This window comes from Bicyclus anynana, chromosome 18 (assembly GCF_947172395.1).
Source record: "Bicyclus anynana chromosome 18, ilBicAnyn1.1, whole genome shotgun sequence".
Taxonomy (NCBI): Eukaryota; Metazoa; Arthropoda; class Insecta; order Lepidoptera; family Nymphalidae; genus Bicyclus; species Bicyclus anynana.
Window position 1 is genome coordinate 13,986,839 of NC_069100.1, and position 14,825 is coordinate 14,001,663.

At 38.1% G+C, this 14,825-nt stretch overlaps 2 protein-coding genes across 2 annotated transcripts; one reads left to right on the forward strand and one right to left on the reverse strand.

The window, feature by feature from the left end:
• Positions 1–4,320: 4,320 nt before the first annotated feature.
• On the forward strand, positions 4,321–12,654 carry LOC112049280 (guanine nucleotide-binding protein G(f) subunit alpha). The gene is made up of 9 exons (XM_024087116.2): positions 4,321–4,419; positions 5,302–5,396; positions 5,977–6,145; positions 7,105–7,202; positions 7,568–7,682; positions 8,169–8,255; positions 10,504–10,634; positions 10,964–11,132; positions 11,377–12,654. Exons 1-9 carry the CDS (start codon positions 4,321–4,323, stop codon positions 11,572–11,574), a joined length of 1,161 nt encoding a protein of 386 aa, XP_023942884.2. The 3' UTR covers positions 11,575–12,654.
• Positions 12,655–14,082: 1,428 nt separating this feature from the next.
• LOC112049269 (histone H2B-like) lies at positions 14,083–14,746 on the reverse strand. The gene has a single exon (XM_024087090.2). The coding sequence runs from the start codon at positions 14,604–14,606 to the stop codon at positions 14,208–14,210; it is 399 nt and encodes a 132-aa protein (XP_023942858.2). The 5' UTR covers positions 14,607–14,746; the 3' UTR covers positions 14,083–14,207.
• Positions 14,747–14,825: the final 79 nt, after the last annotated feature.

The window sequence follows — 14,825 nt, forward strand, 5'->3', positions numbered from 1 at the left end:
GGTTTTCTACGTAATGTTACGTGGGACACCTGCTTCTTCCTAGGAGTGTAGCCAGAGGGGGGGGGGACTATTCTTACTTATTCTGGTTATTAGCGGGAAGTTTAAAAAAATCCGAATAAATAAATAAATGTAAAAGAATTTTTAAATTCGTAAGTACTTAGATCCAGAGAGTATCCATCAAATTTAAAAACCTTAGCACTTTAAAATATTAATATACAATTTATACTTTTTATACTAATATTATAAAGCTGAAGAGTTGAGACTACTGGTCCGATTTGAAAAAAAAATTCAGTGTTACATAGCCCATTTATCGAGGAAGGCTATAGGCTATATATTATCCCCGTACTCCTACGGGAACGGGAAACACGCGGGTGAACACACACGACATGTAACAAAGATCATCGTATTTTTGTGACGGCCTCCACGCTGAGGTGTGCGCGGTTGTCCGGTGGATTTACAAGACGGAGGTCCTGGGTTCGATCCCCAACTGGGCCGATTGAGGTTTCTTAATTGCTCCAGGTCTAGCTGGCGGGAGGCTTTGGCCGTGGCTAGTTACCACCCTACCGACAAAGACGTTCCGCCAAGCGATTTAGCGTTCCGGTACGATGTCGTGTAGAAACCGAAAGGGGTGTGGATTTTCATCCTCCTCCTAACAAGTTAGCCCGCTTCCATCTTAGACTGCATCATCACTTACCATCAGGTGAGATTGTAGTCAAGGGTTAACTTGTAAAAAATAAAAAAAAAAATATAGATGTGTGTCGAAGCTTAAATGCAACATGATTACAAAGTCGCTGGATTTGTTTGAAAACACGAAAAATTAGCGATCGAAGTAAAAATTATCGATAATCGGCCATTATCTTTGATAACATAATCACAGATAAGTACATATCCGTCATACAGTTCTGCACTGTGATTTGACTGTGTTGTGTTTTGGAATATTGCAGTAACTTGTGAATTCCCAGAATTCAAGATTAAATACGTAAGTAATATTGATTTATTGTTTTGTGACCTTCTTGAAGTGATCTTCTTATGGAAGTGTAAACCGCTTCGTAACGTAATGCGTTACGGCGCCACTCTGTCTGGCGTCCCTTTCTCTCATGCAAACAGTAGCAGGTTCAAGGAATATATAATAAATCCTGAATGAGTCTTTACAAGCAGAGTGGTGAAGCCGGTGAAACACATAAAAAAAACAAACGTCACGCGTGTTCTTGATATCCGCATATACAAACTTTTTTCATAATTTGGATTTCGTAAATTAATATAATAATCAATAAAAAAAATACTCTTTAGTTTTGGTGAAGTTTTTAAAATATATAAAAACATAAGACGCCATTTTTAACCGACTTCAAAAAGGAGAAGTTTCTCAAGTTCTCCTAGCACCGTCTTCGAACTCATCAGCAGGTAGAACATAATAATATTATGATGTTATTTTTCACTTTTTAGTTTAATGGGTACGTCTTTAGGTTTCGAAGTCGGTTGAATTTTTATTATTAATTTTTTTCTTGAATAATATTGAAAATTACTGATGCGACGCTTCGTGTCGTACTGACTCGAGAATGTATTCGTTTTTGAATTTTGTATTTGGAGCGGCTACGACACCGTCGTGTTCCGTACGCTCTATCTGTTTAATCTGTGATTATAAAGAGGAAAGAAATGATTGTTTGTTTGCTTGTTTGTATGTAATAAATAGGCTCCGAAACTACTGAACCTATTTGAAAAATTCTTTCGCTGTTGGAAAGCTACACTATCCCTGAGTGGTATAGGCAATATACTATATTTTCAAAAAAATTGGGGATCCTTTCTAAAACTCGAATAATGTAACTCAAGGTGTACCTAAAATAATGTTTACATCGCGTGCGCGTGAGTAGGGATAGAGTCAGGGTAGAGTAGAGTAGGGTAGGAGGTAAGGTAGAGATAGGGTAGGGGTAGGGTGGAGTGAAACAGTATAGGGGTAGGGAATGAATCATAAGTAATATAGATATACCTACCAGACCTGTGAAACTACCCAGATACTGGAAAACTCCATTCATTATGTAAAATAATGATTTCCAGTAAGTATTTGTTAAGCAGGTTCTCAATTCGACGCCTTTGTTTTTTTTAGTGTTTGTTACCTCATAACTTCGTTATTTCTTAACCAATTGAAAATTCTTTTTTGTTTAAATGAGTATACCTTCAGATGATTCCATTTAATGTTTATGAAAATCAGTTCAGTAATTTTGTGTTAAAATTAAAATTACGAAATTGCCCGTACTGTGGCACTTTCTTTCAATATACTAGGATAGGACACGCTAAATACATAAAATGAAATCTTTTTAACAAAAAAAATCAACCGACTTCGAAATCACAAAAATAAACTAAAAAGCGAAAAATAACAACATAATGTTATCGCCGCGTTAGTGGCTTTTAAATTTACTTGTTGTTAATAAATAGTGTAGGAAATAGTAGTCTGTGACAGATATCAGTCTGTGACAGACGTCGCCCGATCTCGTTGGCTTCAGTGTGCTCGTGGCGTTCGAGCCGTCCACATCTCTTGTTGTGTAATTCTTAACCGGTTACTTAGGATAGGCGGGGAGAGTGACTTGAGTGGAAAAGGGGAGTCTTTGTATACAGTCAAAGGTACCTTAAACCCTACACACATCGTTCACAAGTACGTGACTCCACTCAAGGTCATTCCCTGCCATTCTAGGGTCTTATTTTGGTTACAGTTTGATTTGTTAATTAAGTTGTCCTGACAAGTGTTGTGAATACCTTTGTTCGACATTAGTTATATACCTATAATAATAATAACACAGTGATGCATGAAATGCCGTTTAAAGTTTTAGGACTTTCAGACGGTTCTTTCAGCAACGGCTTTAGTTAATGCGCCGCTGGCTTGGCACCGCCTTCAAAGTGATCAGAAGGTAGCACATACGATGTTATTTTTCGCTTTTTAGTTTATTTTTGTGATTTTGAAGCCGGTTGATTTTTTTTCTTAAAAAGATTTTATAGTTATTCAAACTCGAGACATGGATGGACGCAGAAGTATGGATAAATAAATTAATTATGTTTTTCATGTGTTTTTTATTTTCTCGTGCTAATCCGCGATACTGCCGCAAACAGCGGCGGATTTACCCTAAAGCCCAGTAGGCCCGGGCCTAGGGCGGCCAGATTGATTTGTAGACCTTAGTTGCTATAAGACAAAGACTGGTCTTACGAGGAATAAATAAAGATACTCGTATTATTGATTAATAATGTGAGGGTCATAAAGCTATTATCTTGCGTTAGGGTCAAAAAAATCAATAAATAATTTATTGATCATATTCATAAAGAACAGTTTTATAAGAACCATTAAAAATGATAATAATTTACAATAGTACATTAGTACAATCATCAAACATCTGTGATAAGTGAGTGTAGTAATAAATGTTGTTGCTAGTAATCTCAGTATCGTTACATCAAACTCGAAAGTTTAATGTATAATAATTGCTTTATTGCTGTCTATCAGTAAAAATCTAGTCAGGACCATGATTTGATATCGTCGTGTTCAATTCAATCTTGCTATTTTTGCGACTTTGCCTACTTACCAGGGGCGTAGCGTGGGTTTTCGCCGTATGGAGCCGACTCCAACTTCGCCGCCTCTCTCTAGGTATTTTTAACCGACTTTAAAAAAGGAGGAGGTTCTTAATTCGACTGTATGTTTTACTTATTATTTTCAAGTTAGTTATGGTTAAAAGACGTTCTTTTTAAACTAATTTAAAATTTACAACTTCAAATCAAGATAAATTGTCATTGCTTCTGAAAGAGAAGAAATTGCCAACCGAGCGAATCTAACGTTACTGTAGGCATTGATTTGAAGCTATGTTATATTTATGCTAAATTTAACATTCACATTACATGGATGCTAGTTTGTACCAACCTACTCGATTAAACAACGGCGTATTTAAATGATTACAAATTTCAGCGTCTAATAAGATTTATAAGGCGTGCACATTTGAATTTTCGATATTTTTTCTATTCACGAAATCGTGGCGCTTGCCCTGCAGTTTCGTATGGCACCCGGGATCATGCCCCTCCATCGGACCCCATATACCTAGCTACGCCACTGCATGACATGTTTGTATTATATTCGTCGCCTTCATGTACCTACTCGTAGATGCATTACCACCACTGCATAGCCATCTTACCGACCATTTGAAGGCTCTGCAATGGCTTATTAAATAGTACCGACCTATTAGCGAATTATTCGTTACACTACAAAAAATTTAACTAATGTTAATAGCCAATGTTCCGTTTTAATTAAAAAATTATTTTTAGCTGCACACAGAGTAAATAAGAGATATTATGCGCCTGCTGCCGTGCATGAGGAGCTACAATGAGAACGAGAGTCACTCGAAGCAGATCGACAGAGAAATCAAACACTGGATACGCTCCTACAACGAGGTGAGCTTTGACTTACAGAAGTCCAACAGAGACTATGTATTGATTTGTTCATATTGATGAGCTTTTCGACTATATCAGCTATTAGCAGAATCTCGCGGTTTCATCCTCGTATTTTATCCCAGTTAGGCTTAAGGCTTATGATTTTAAACTTATTTCGTGGTTGCTCATTATTAATATTATTTATTTAAACGGGTACATACCACCTGAAGGCCTGAAGGCTTATTCAATATCGTTGACGTATGATAGTTGAGCTATACGAGCCTCATAGCATCCGCTGCGTGGATATCATGTAGGTAGATGACATTTGTCAATTTATTTTATGTTTATTTTAATAGGTCGATAATACACGAATAAACTCTCAAACCTTTCCTCTATTAATTTTAGCATAAATGAAAAGTGGTTTTAGAATTTAAACTATCGTGAGTGTTATTCATATTAATTGATTATGAAACACGGCTAAAACTCACGTGATATTGTTTGGATCGTGCCGCGATGCAAGAACCAGCTCATGACTAAGGGCCCCGTATGGGTTCGAAACTAGTCGGGCATACTCCGACCTAACATCACGTGAGTTTTAGCCGTGTTTCATAATCAATTAATATGAAAAGTGGTCTTCCTCGATGCAAATACTGTGGGGGATTTGTAGGTTAAGTAGACTATTTTATTGCTCCAACTATAGCATGGCGAGCATAAATGTAATAATGACTGGCATAAATGTAATGAAGTGAGGTGCATCAGTAGTGGGTTTTTCATTCATCGCTACACGCCCCGCAATCCGCAAGGACTATAGGGCGTGTTACGTTAAGTTGTCAAGCTATAGGATCTGATTAACCACTGGAGAAACTAGACATTTCAATAAATAGTAGGTACTGTTTGTGCCAGGCCATCAAACTGTTACTGCTGGGCACGGGCGAGAGCGGCAAGACCACGATACTGAAGCAGATGAAGATACTGCATGTGCAGGGATTCACTGCCACGTACGTTGATTGATTATTTATTAACTGGCTTTCAAAAAAGAGGAGGTTCGATGTTCGGCTTTATTTTTTATGTATGTTTACGAATGTGTTCTCGGACATTTCCGTGAACAGATATACAAATTGTGGACCGTTTTTTAAAAATGGGGTTAATTTTATAGTAACCGCGTATTTCCTTATGGAAAATAACTATTTGGTGAAGTCATGATAATGAAATCGTTAAAAAACCTATGTTACAATACGATAAATGGTTACATGGGAAAAATACCTAACGCTAAAAAAATATATCTTCAAAAATTGTCAACGAAAAAGCGAAAAGAAAAATTCGTAGGTGCTACCTACTGATTTTTAGTATTAAATTTTGTGTGTAAGGTAAAAAAAACTATATGCGTTTTCGGTTTCCTGATACTTGCAGTCTCTTGGTCACATACACTGCATATACTTCTGTAAGACATTATCTATTAGCCAGTTGCGCGGCGTCGGTTTACCCTGTCCCCTGTCGTTTTAAATTTATTTCAAAAATATATTTCTTCAAACTTTAACGAGTATTAAATCGTTTATTCTTACTATTATTATATTTCAGCGAAAGGTCCGAAAAAGTTCTCCACATAAGGCAAAACACTCATGAATCAATTTACGAGATCGTTCGGAACATGTCCCCCTTGAGTATTGCGCTGCAGAATCCCAAAAATATACGATCACAACAGTACATTTTAAAAATTGGTGCAGATGGACCCACGGAGTATACTGAGGTAAAATTAATTTAACCATAGAACCTAAATCTATTAGAAAACTACGTCAACTTTAATTATACGTCTCGGAGGCGTACACCACCGCTATAAGTCAAAAATGGTGAAACTTAGCAGTATAGGCACCAGTTGGCTTAATAAAAATAATTCGAGATGCTAATATCATATTCTTTTTTAAAGAATTCTCCCATATTTTAAAATGTGACCAATAATTCCGTTTCCCTCCACTAAGTCGGAAAAACTGTGTTAGAGCCTTACCGTGGAGCTATTGAGGTTCAATTTAATTAAAAATTGATACGGAATCTTCAATGGATTTTTTTTATGAGTGATGAGTTCGCCGGTTCGCGCTTGACTACAATTATACCTGATGCAACGCATTAATGCGGTCTAAGTTGGAGCGCGCTTCCCTAGAAGATGTTTATTCACTCTTGCTTTCAATGTGTTTAGTGTCAGGAAACACAAAAACACACTGGAAGGGCATTCTTGCTGTGCGAATTAGATAAATTTCGTGCAGGCGTAGATTAGGGTTTTATGCTAGGTTAATTCACTTTCTCAAGTTAATATGTATTTTAAATTAAAATTCTGATGCCTAGGTAATGTAACTAAATAGTATTGCGACGGCCGCGTGGCGCAGTGGGTAGTGACCCTGCTTTCTGCATCCACGGCCGTGGGTTCGATTCCCACAACTGGAAAATATTTGTGTGATGAGCATGGCTGTTTTCCAGTGCCTGTGTGTATTTATACATTATATAAGTATTTATATGTAGTATATAATTGTATATTAATATTGTAATATCAACTATCTTAGCACCCATAACACAAGCTACTCTGTATGCTTACTTTGGGGCTAGATAGTGATGTGTATTGTTTAAGAATATTTATTTATTTAATATTAAATAAAAAAAAGATAAAAATAAAAATAAAAGTATATTTAAAAATATTTATTATTTCTTCTATTACAGGATTATTTCGACCACATCAGAACATTATGGAAAGATCCAGGAATAAGGGAATGCTTTAAAAGATCCAATGAATATCAACTAATAGACAGTGCAGAATAGTTAGTCATATTTTGATAAAAGTAATTTTAATAATAATTTATGCACTTTTTACTATAGTAATATAACAGAGAATTTTTAGATAGAAATCTTGGTTTATTTTATAAGGTTACGCTACGATCCGGTTGTAATTAATATTTTAGAGCTACAACTTTTTAGGAATCAACCCGGATATTTTAAGAATATTCATAATTCATACATTAAACGTAACAACAATCAGCGCCATCTATCGGCAGGTAGAAACAAATTGTGTTAGCGCCATCTACCGGTGACTAAAGAAAACAGACTATGTACTAAAGTAGTGTAGTACTCTGCTAATAGATGGCGCTACTATATGTTATTTAATTTTCAAGTTCGTTATTTTCAGTTTCTTGGACCGGATAGATCTCATAGCTAAGTCTGATTATATGCCTTCTGACGCAGACATACTACGATGTAGACAGAAAACGACAGGCATTCAGAAAATTGAATTTAAAGTTAAGGTAAAAACTACTGTTAAACTAAACTTTACATATACGGAAAGTGCCCAGAGTTCAGGAATTGGCCGAAGTCACGGGCTTCCGCTAAGATTAAGATCCGTCCGTTAAAATTTCGTATGAAAAATGTGTTTGGCCGCAATTTTACTAGGCAACCTATTTGCAATGTGTCTTTATTTCTTATCCCATATAAATAACAGATGAGGATTTATATTTCTTATGCCGGATGTTTTTGTTTTGATTGAACATCAGCTTAATAAAAAGCTGCTTAGAGACCTAATAAAATCATCCTGTCCTATCGTCAGGGGGTGCTTAGTAGAGATTGCATATAGCAATAAGGCCGCCTTTGCATTCTAAGTTTTAGTTTAAATTATTTTATTTGTGTATTTTTGTATCTTTTTCTTAAAATAGCCTTCCTTTTTTTTTCTTTTTAAAAAATGTATGTAAGTAAGGTGCTTATCTTAAAATCTTATAAGACGTCTTTATCCCAAGGTACCAAAATCAATGCACGGCGGAATTCAAGAGTTTTGGATGTTCGACGTCGGTGGTCAGAGAGGAGAGAGAAAGAAATGGATACAAGTAAATCTAAATATACAGGGTGATTCGGACTTTAGTGCGGACATTTTTTTTCGTGGTTCTGTATCATTAATAGAACATAAATCTACAAACAGTTCGATACATTTTATGTAATTTTTTTTTTCAATTTATGTCTCAGAAATAACAAAATAATGGACACATTCCCAAACAAACTGCGCAACTGCTAGCGGCACTTTGTAAGACGCCGACAAAGAAATACCGGCAGTAGTCATATCGCTTCGGCTTCGGCTGACGGGGGTGGCAGGGGTGAGGGGATCGAAAAATCCCTGAGGACGCCTGCCGAATTGCCGATGGGCGACCAGTGACAGACAATCTGCCGTCGCTTGCGCATTTAAGTTGAATCATCCTTTAATGCATAAGTTTGCGTAATAATAATCATCATTTGTATTTCATTATTCCAATCGAAAGTTTATAATTTTTATTATTACTACGCATTATTGATGGTCCTAAGCCCAATAAAGTATGAAGGGAAAATCGATACTCAACTCAAAAGTGACGACCTTTAATTATTATAAAAAATAATAGGTACAAAAATAAACGTAGAAAGGTCAACGGCCCTCGGCGCGGGCGCTCGCTAACCTAGTACCTACCAGCTGATTTTGTAGTTGCCTATTACTGTGCTATTACTTAGTACAGCGATAGGGTGACCCTCAAATTCTGTTTAAATGTTTAAACTTTAGCTAACGATAACTTTGTTATTGTTGAGTTAAAAAAAAAAGAAAAAATACGTGTTCATTAAATTTTGTTTATGTACAAAATATAAAAATATCCGTACTTGAAAAAATTTCTTCCTGTATGTAAACGCCAGTAGTTCCTGGGCCTGTAGCCATGTGGCACGTCGATTCTCTTTCTACAAACGCTAACGCTTCGAAAATTGAAAAATGTGTGTGAATGACATTTGCTATCGACAGGTCACGTGATCGTATTTGTCATTTCCATACATTTTTTTAGTTTTATTTATTTACTAGCGGACGCCCGCGACTACGTCCGCGTGAAAGTCGTTGTAAACTTTCAACTACCCCTATCCTACCCTACCCTACCTCTACCCTACCCTATCCCAACCCTACCCCTACCCTAACTCTACCCTACCCCTACCCTACCCTACCCCTACCCTACACTACCCCTACCCTTCCCCACCCTACCCCTACCCTATTCATTAAGGCTGCACTTCTTTATTTATTCCCCCCCCCCCCCCGCGAGTCGCGTCGAGCGCGGCAACCGTTACACAAAAATAATCCATACCTATAGCATGAATTAGTATTCACGCGCGATGGCTTAGTATATTTCTTGTATAACTTTGGTGTTTCTTTACCGATTTTTATGATTCTTTTTTTATTGAATAGGTAATAATGTTAACTTTTTTAGTTAGGGATGAGTGATGAGTGTTATAAACATAAGAGTAGACAAATATAATTAGAAAGCTCCGAACTGCTAAGCTATCGGGAGTTACACGTGTTATTGTGAGTCAACCATAAAAGATAGACATATATATGCTGTTGTGTTTTATAGATAATTTTAAGGAGAACATTTCCGTCATACATGATTTCTATGTAGCTTTAACCATTAAGGCTGCACACGCGACAGAAGCTTAAAAAATTGAGTAACTTCTCCCGTTTTCTCAACATTTCTCTTCACTGCTCTGCTCCTATTGATCGTAGCGTAATGAAAAGTATACTATAACCTAAAAATATTTAAAAACTAGCGGACGCCCGCGGCTTCGTCCGCCATTAGACCCTTACAGTAGTAGGTATCTCCGTAAAAATGGAGTAACTTCTCCCGTTTTCCCAACATTTCCCTTCACTGCTCTGCTCCTATTGATCGTGTGATGAAAAGTATACTATAACCTGCCCCGGAGTATGAAGAATAATTGTACCAAGTTTCGTTAAAATCCGTTGAATAGTTTTAGTTTCTATAACGAACATACAGACAGACAGACAAAAATTTTACTGATTGCGTTTTTGGCAACATTATCGATCACTAAACACCCCCTGATAGTTATTTTAGAAATATATTTCATGTACAGAATTGACCTCTCTACAGATTTATTATAAGTATAGAAGATGGTCTACCTGTGACTGTTGCAGCATTTACACAAATACAATCTAAAAAAAAACACAAACACAAAGCTCTGCACAATCAAATGAAAATATAAGCCCATGACAATAAAATTAAATGAAAAAATTCTGAATTTATAAAGGTACATAACTACCATTTTTTTATCAATCTCCAGGCGTTCGAAGGTATCCACGCGATCTGGTTTCTAGTAGCGTGCAGTGACTTCGACCAAACCCTACGCGAAGACCACTCGCAGAACCGGCTCAAGGAGTCGCTGGCTTTGTTTGAGGATGTTTGGCATAGCAGGTAATAAAATACCATTTCCAGTCTAGAAAATACATGTATGCTTGACCAATAGGTACTTTAGTGACAAAGGTGTGGATCTTAGTATATCTACATAGTAAACATTGGTAATTTTCGTATATATCCACTACAGTTACTCATAGTTAAAGAATAGGCCATTAGATGAGTTTTTATGAGTCAGGTGACCCAGACCGCCATTTCCTTTCCACTGGTACCACTGTTTCCATCTTCGGGCATAGCTTTTCCCGTAACGCTAGGTACTCATGGGCCCCACAGTTTGCCAGAGTAACTTGGGCGACAGGTACAATTTCATTGGTCCGTGTCTTGCGCAGGTTCCTGCTGCAGGCGGGGCTGATCGTGTTCCTCAACAAGCAGGACGTGCTGGAGCGCAAGCTGCGCGCGGGGCGGCGCCTGGCGGACCACTTCCCGGCCTTCGCGCACTTCGCGGCGCCGGGCGACGAGTGCGCGCGCGCCAAGCTCTTCATACGCAGCCTGTTCGCTGTGAGACACTAGCATATCTACATCAGCTAGAAGACACCTGTACTACCCCTATCCGTGGGAAGACGGGGATAAAATATAGCCTTTGTTTCTCGCTGATACATTCCCTAATTTTAGGAGACTTAACCTGGACAACTTGCTGATACATTCATTAATTTTTAGGAGACTTAACCTGGACAATCTTTGGTTTAAAATCATCTTAAAGGATTCTCTTGTTGACTACAATAACGATACGTGTTTTCAACAGGAACTGACAAAGAAGCGTCGGGAAAAGCGCAAGCTGGCAGCGTCGGCAGAACGCTTCGTAGTGCTGGAGGCGAGTCGACCGCGCGAGTGCTACTTCCACTTCACGACAGCCACCGACACTGACAACGTGCGCGCCGTGTTCCGCGACGTGCAGCAGATGCTGCTGACGCACGCGCTCGCCTCCGTCGGCGTGTATTAGACGTCTAGAACACTTCTCCACTTCACGACAGCCACCGACCGATTTCGCCATGCGACAAGTCGCCACTACATTCACCGGTCGACAAATATAGCAAGCGACTTGCTTCCCGGGCAACACAATCACTAGCACAGTGTCTTCGCCAGCGAAGACGAGGTCCCCGATATCTAACGTCATCGGGACGTGGGTTTACTAACTCACGATCTCGGGGGCGTCCGGACTAATTCACTCAGGTCACGGTTACCCCCTCCCGAATGGCCCTCTAAGCCGAGGTCCGAGTCTCATAGGAGACGCCCTTAGAGAGTCGTTCCGTCCTCTATCTTTATTTCAGTCTTCGGGTCTCATCAGGCGATGCTTCTGCGCTCGCCCAACCCCCCGGTGACGGCGTAGTGGTCCCACATGGAGCTATCGGCACTTACTCAACATGAAAAAAAAACAAAAAAATAGCATGGGACTTTGTCATTTCCAAAGTGTTGAGCAGAGCGTATTAAACAGAAACACAGCGCAAAACACATCACAATCGGCGGGCGATCGTCTTCAACTAGCCATTTAAGATGGTCGATTTGAATCAGCCATCGCATGCGACTTATAACCGCACGGCAAGTCGGATGACGTCCAACATTATGGCCTGCGATTTTAATCACTGCTGCGTTGTTGAATTATCATGTAGAATATGTTGTATTTTCTACCCTGCGGCGAAAATTGACCCATGTCCCCTGGATGTCAAGAAAACTTCGCGGTACTGGCGGCTTACCACAAACTTTTGCAAAACCATCAAGATATATTCTGTCGATCTTATAATTATAAGGGCATAATTTCACCTCAGTGAAAGTGGGACGGATTGAGTGAATGGAATGATCGATGACGTCCAAAATCGCTACAGGAAACAATCCTGCGATACGATAATTAGCCCTCGGGGTATGAAATGTCGAAACATTATGGAATCGCTACGGATTTAAGAGCTTGTGGTAAGGAACGTGAGGCGACACGACATTCGACGATTCAACTTCACGACAGTCACCGATACTGACAACCTGACCCGTATTCCGGGCAGCAGATCTGTCGGCATTAAACATCATAAGATTCCCATAATCATTGTTTTATTTAAAACCACTGTTTGTCCAGCTGGCCTATTCAGTATTTTCATTTAATCGGCTTTAGTTAGTGCATCACTGTGTTGGCACCGCCTTCAAAGTGATCAGAAGGTAGCACGTATGATGTTATTTTTCGATTTTTCGCATTTCATTTTAATTAAAATCGGTTCTGTAATTTTGTGTTAAAATGAAAATAATGAAATGGCCCGTACTTTTGCGCGTTGTAAGATTTTTTCCTGTATTTGTAACATATGCAAAATTTTTCAGTTAAAAGGTCAATGGAAAGAAAACCTTTGGAGAAGTCCGGTTCAATTTTTTTGTTAAAAAGATTTTGTTGTTTTATCTTCAATAATATTGAAAAATTTTAATAAAAAAAATTCAACCCACTTCCAACTCAAAAATAACCTAAACTAAAAAGCAAAAAATAACATCTTACCTATGTGCTACCTTCTGATCAGTTTGAAGGCGGTGCCAATCCAGTGTTTCAATTCAAGCCGTTTAAATTACGTAATTTCTGTGTTTCTTTCAGAAACGGCTTTTATTAAAACACTGGATTCTCTAGGTGGAAAGTTCTCATCAATACAAATTTATCAAGTCCAAACACAAGGTAGCTACTGTGAACCGTCGAGGAGTTCTCTTCACTGTCCTTCATCTTCATCACCAGACCCTTAATACAATCACAACCCATGTAGGTGGAAAGTTCTCATCAATACAAATTAATCAAGCCCAAACAAAAGGTAACTGCTGTAAATCGTTGACGAGTTCCATTGTCTGTGTTTCGGCTCCATCATCAGACCAACTCCAGACCTTCATAAAATTGTAGTGGTTTAAATACCTTATGGAAACATTAACAAACGCACTAGCCGTCTCTACAATTTTCGAAAGTTCCCCTCGATTACTCCAGCAGGATGCCATCATCAGATCCTGACAGGAAAAAAATGGGACCACCCTGAAATCAAACCCTTTCAAACAAAAAAAGAATTTTTAAAATCGGTCTATAAATGGTGGAATTATCGCTGGACATACATAAAAAAAAAAACATACATACAGCCGAACGTAGAGCCTCCTCCTTTTTGGAAGTCGGTTAAAAATTACCGATACGACGCTTCGCGTCGTACTGACTCGAGATTGCATCGTTTAATATATTCGTATCGTTTTGGAATTTTGTGTTTGGAGCGGCTACAGTGTGCTCCGTGTGCTCCATCTGGATATGCACTTAGATATTATGTAAGTGGAAATCAGTAGAAAAAATTAAAAAAAACGAAAATATTATTTGAAAACAGAAAATTTTTTCGGCCCTCAAAAGGGCCATTGATCCTTGATTATTATTTGTAAAACTATTGGATCCACTTAATCTTCATTAAATAATCTTCATTAGAATAACATAAATTAAATTTCAATAGCATCGAAAATTCCAATATGGCGTCCACAACTGGTTTTGTCGAAATAACTTTGTTGTATCGAATAAATAATTAATCATAAACTTAAAATATTATTCACAGGTCTTCATAATATTATAATAAATCAAAAGGTTGCTTTGATTCACTCGGAGATCATATTTTGACTCTGCATATATTTCGCCATGGCAACCCTCGCTTCAGCCGTCGCGTGGTCCGCCAATTCTTTAGACATCAGCAATTTTGTAGCACTTTCTATTTCAGCGCTTCCCAATGTGACCTTTTTCCCATAGTGAGCCAGTCTCCCGGCCTCTGCTGCTATTTTCTCCAGCCAATCGTTGACAAAATTATTCATAATTAGCATTGAATGTCTCGATATACCCAGATTGTAATTCTTCCCCGCGTTCACTTTCCGCAACAACTTGAACAGGAATATGGAGAAACTTGAATAGTTCTTCTTTTTGTTTTTCTTCGTTTTCGTGATCTTTTCTAACGGCTTCTCCATAGGCAGCTTCGTGGATTTCTTCATAACTTTAGGCGCCATTATTTTATTATAGGCAACGTTTTTATGTGATAGCTATATCGATTTTATAAGTCTCGCAACATTCATTACTTGTTCGAGTGGACAAGTAGGTAAACGGCCAATTAGATTTTATAATGTTTGTTTTTTAACCGACTTCCAAAAAGGAGGAGGTTTTACGTTCGGCTGTATGTATGTTTTTTTTTATGTACCGACCGATTTTGAAAATTCTTTTTTTTACGT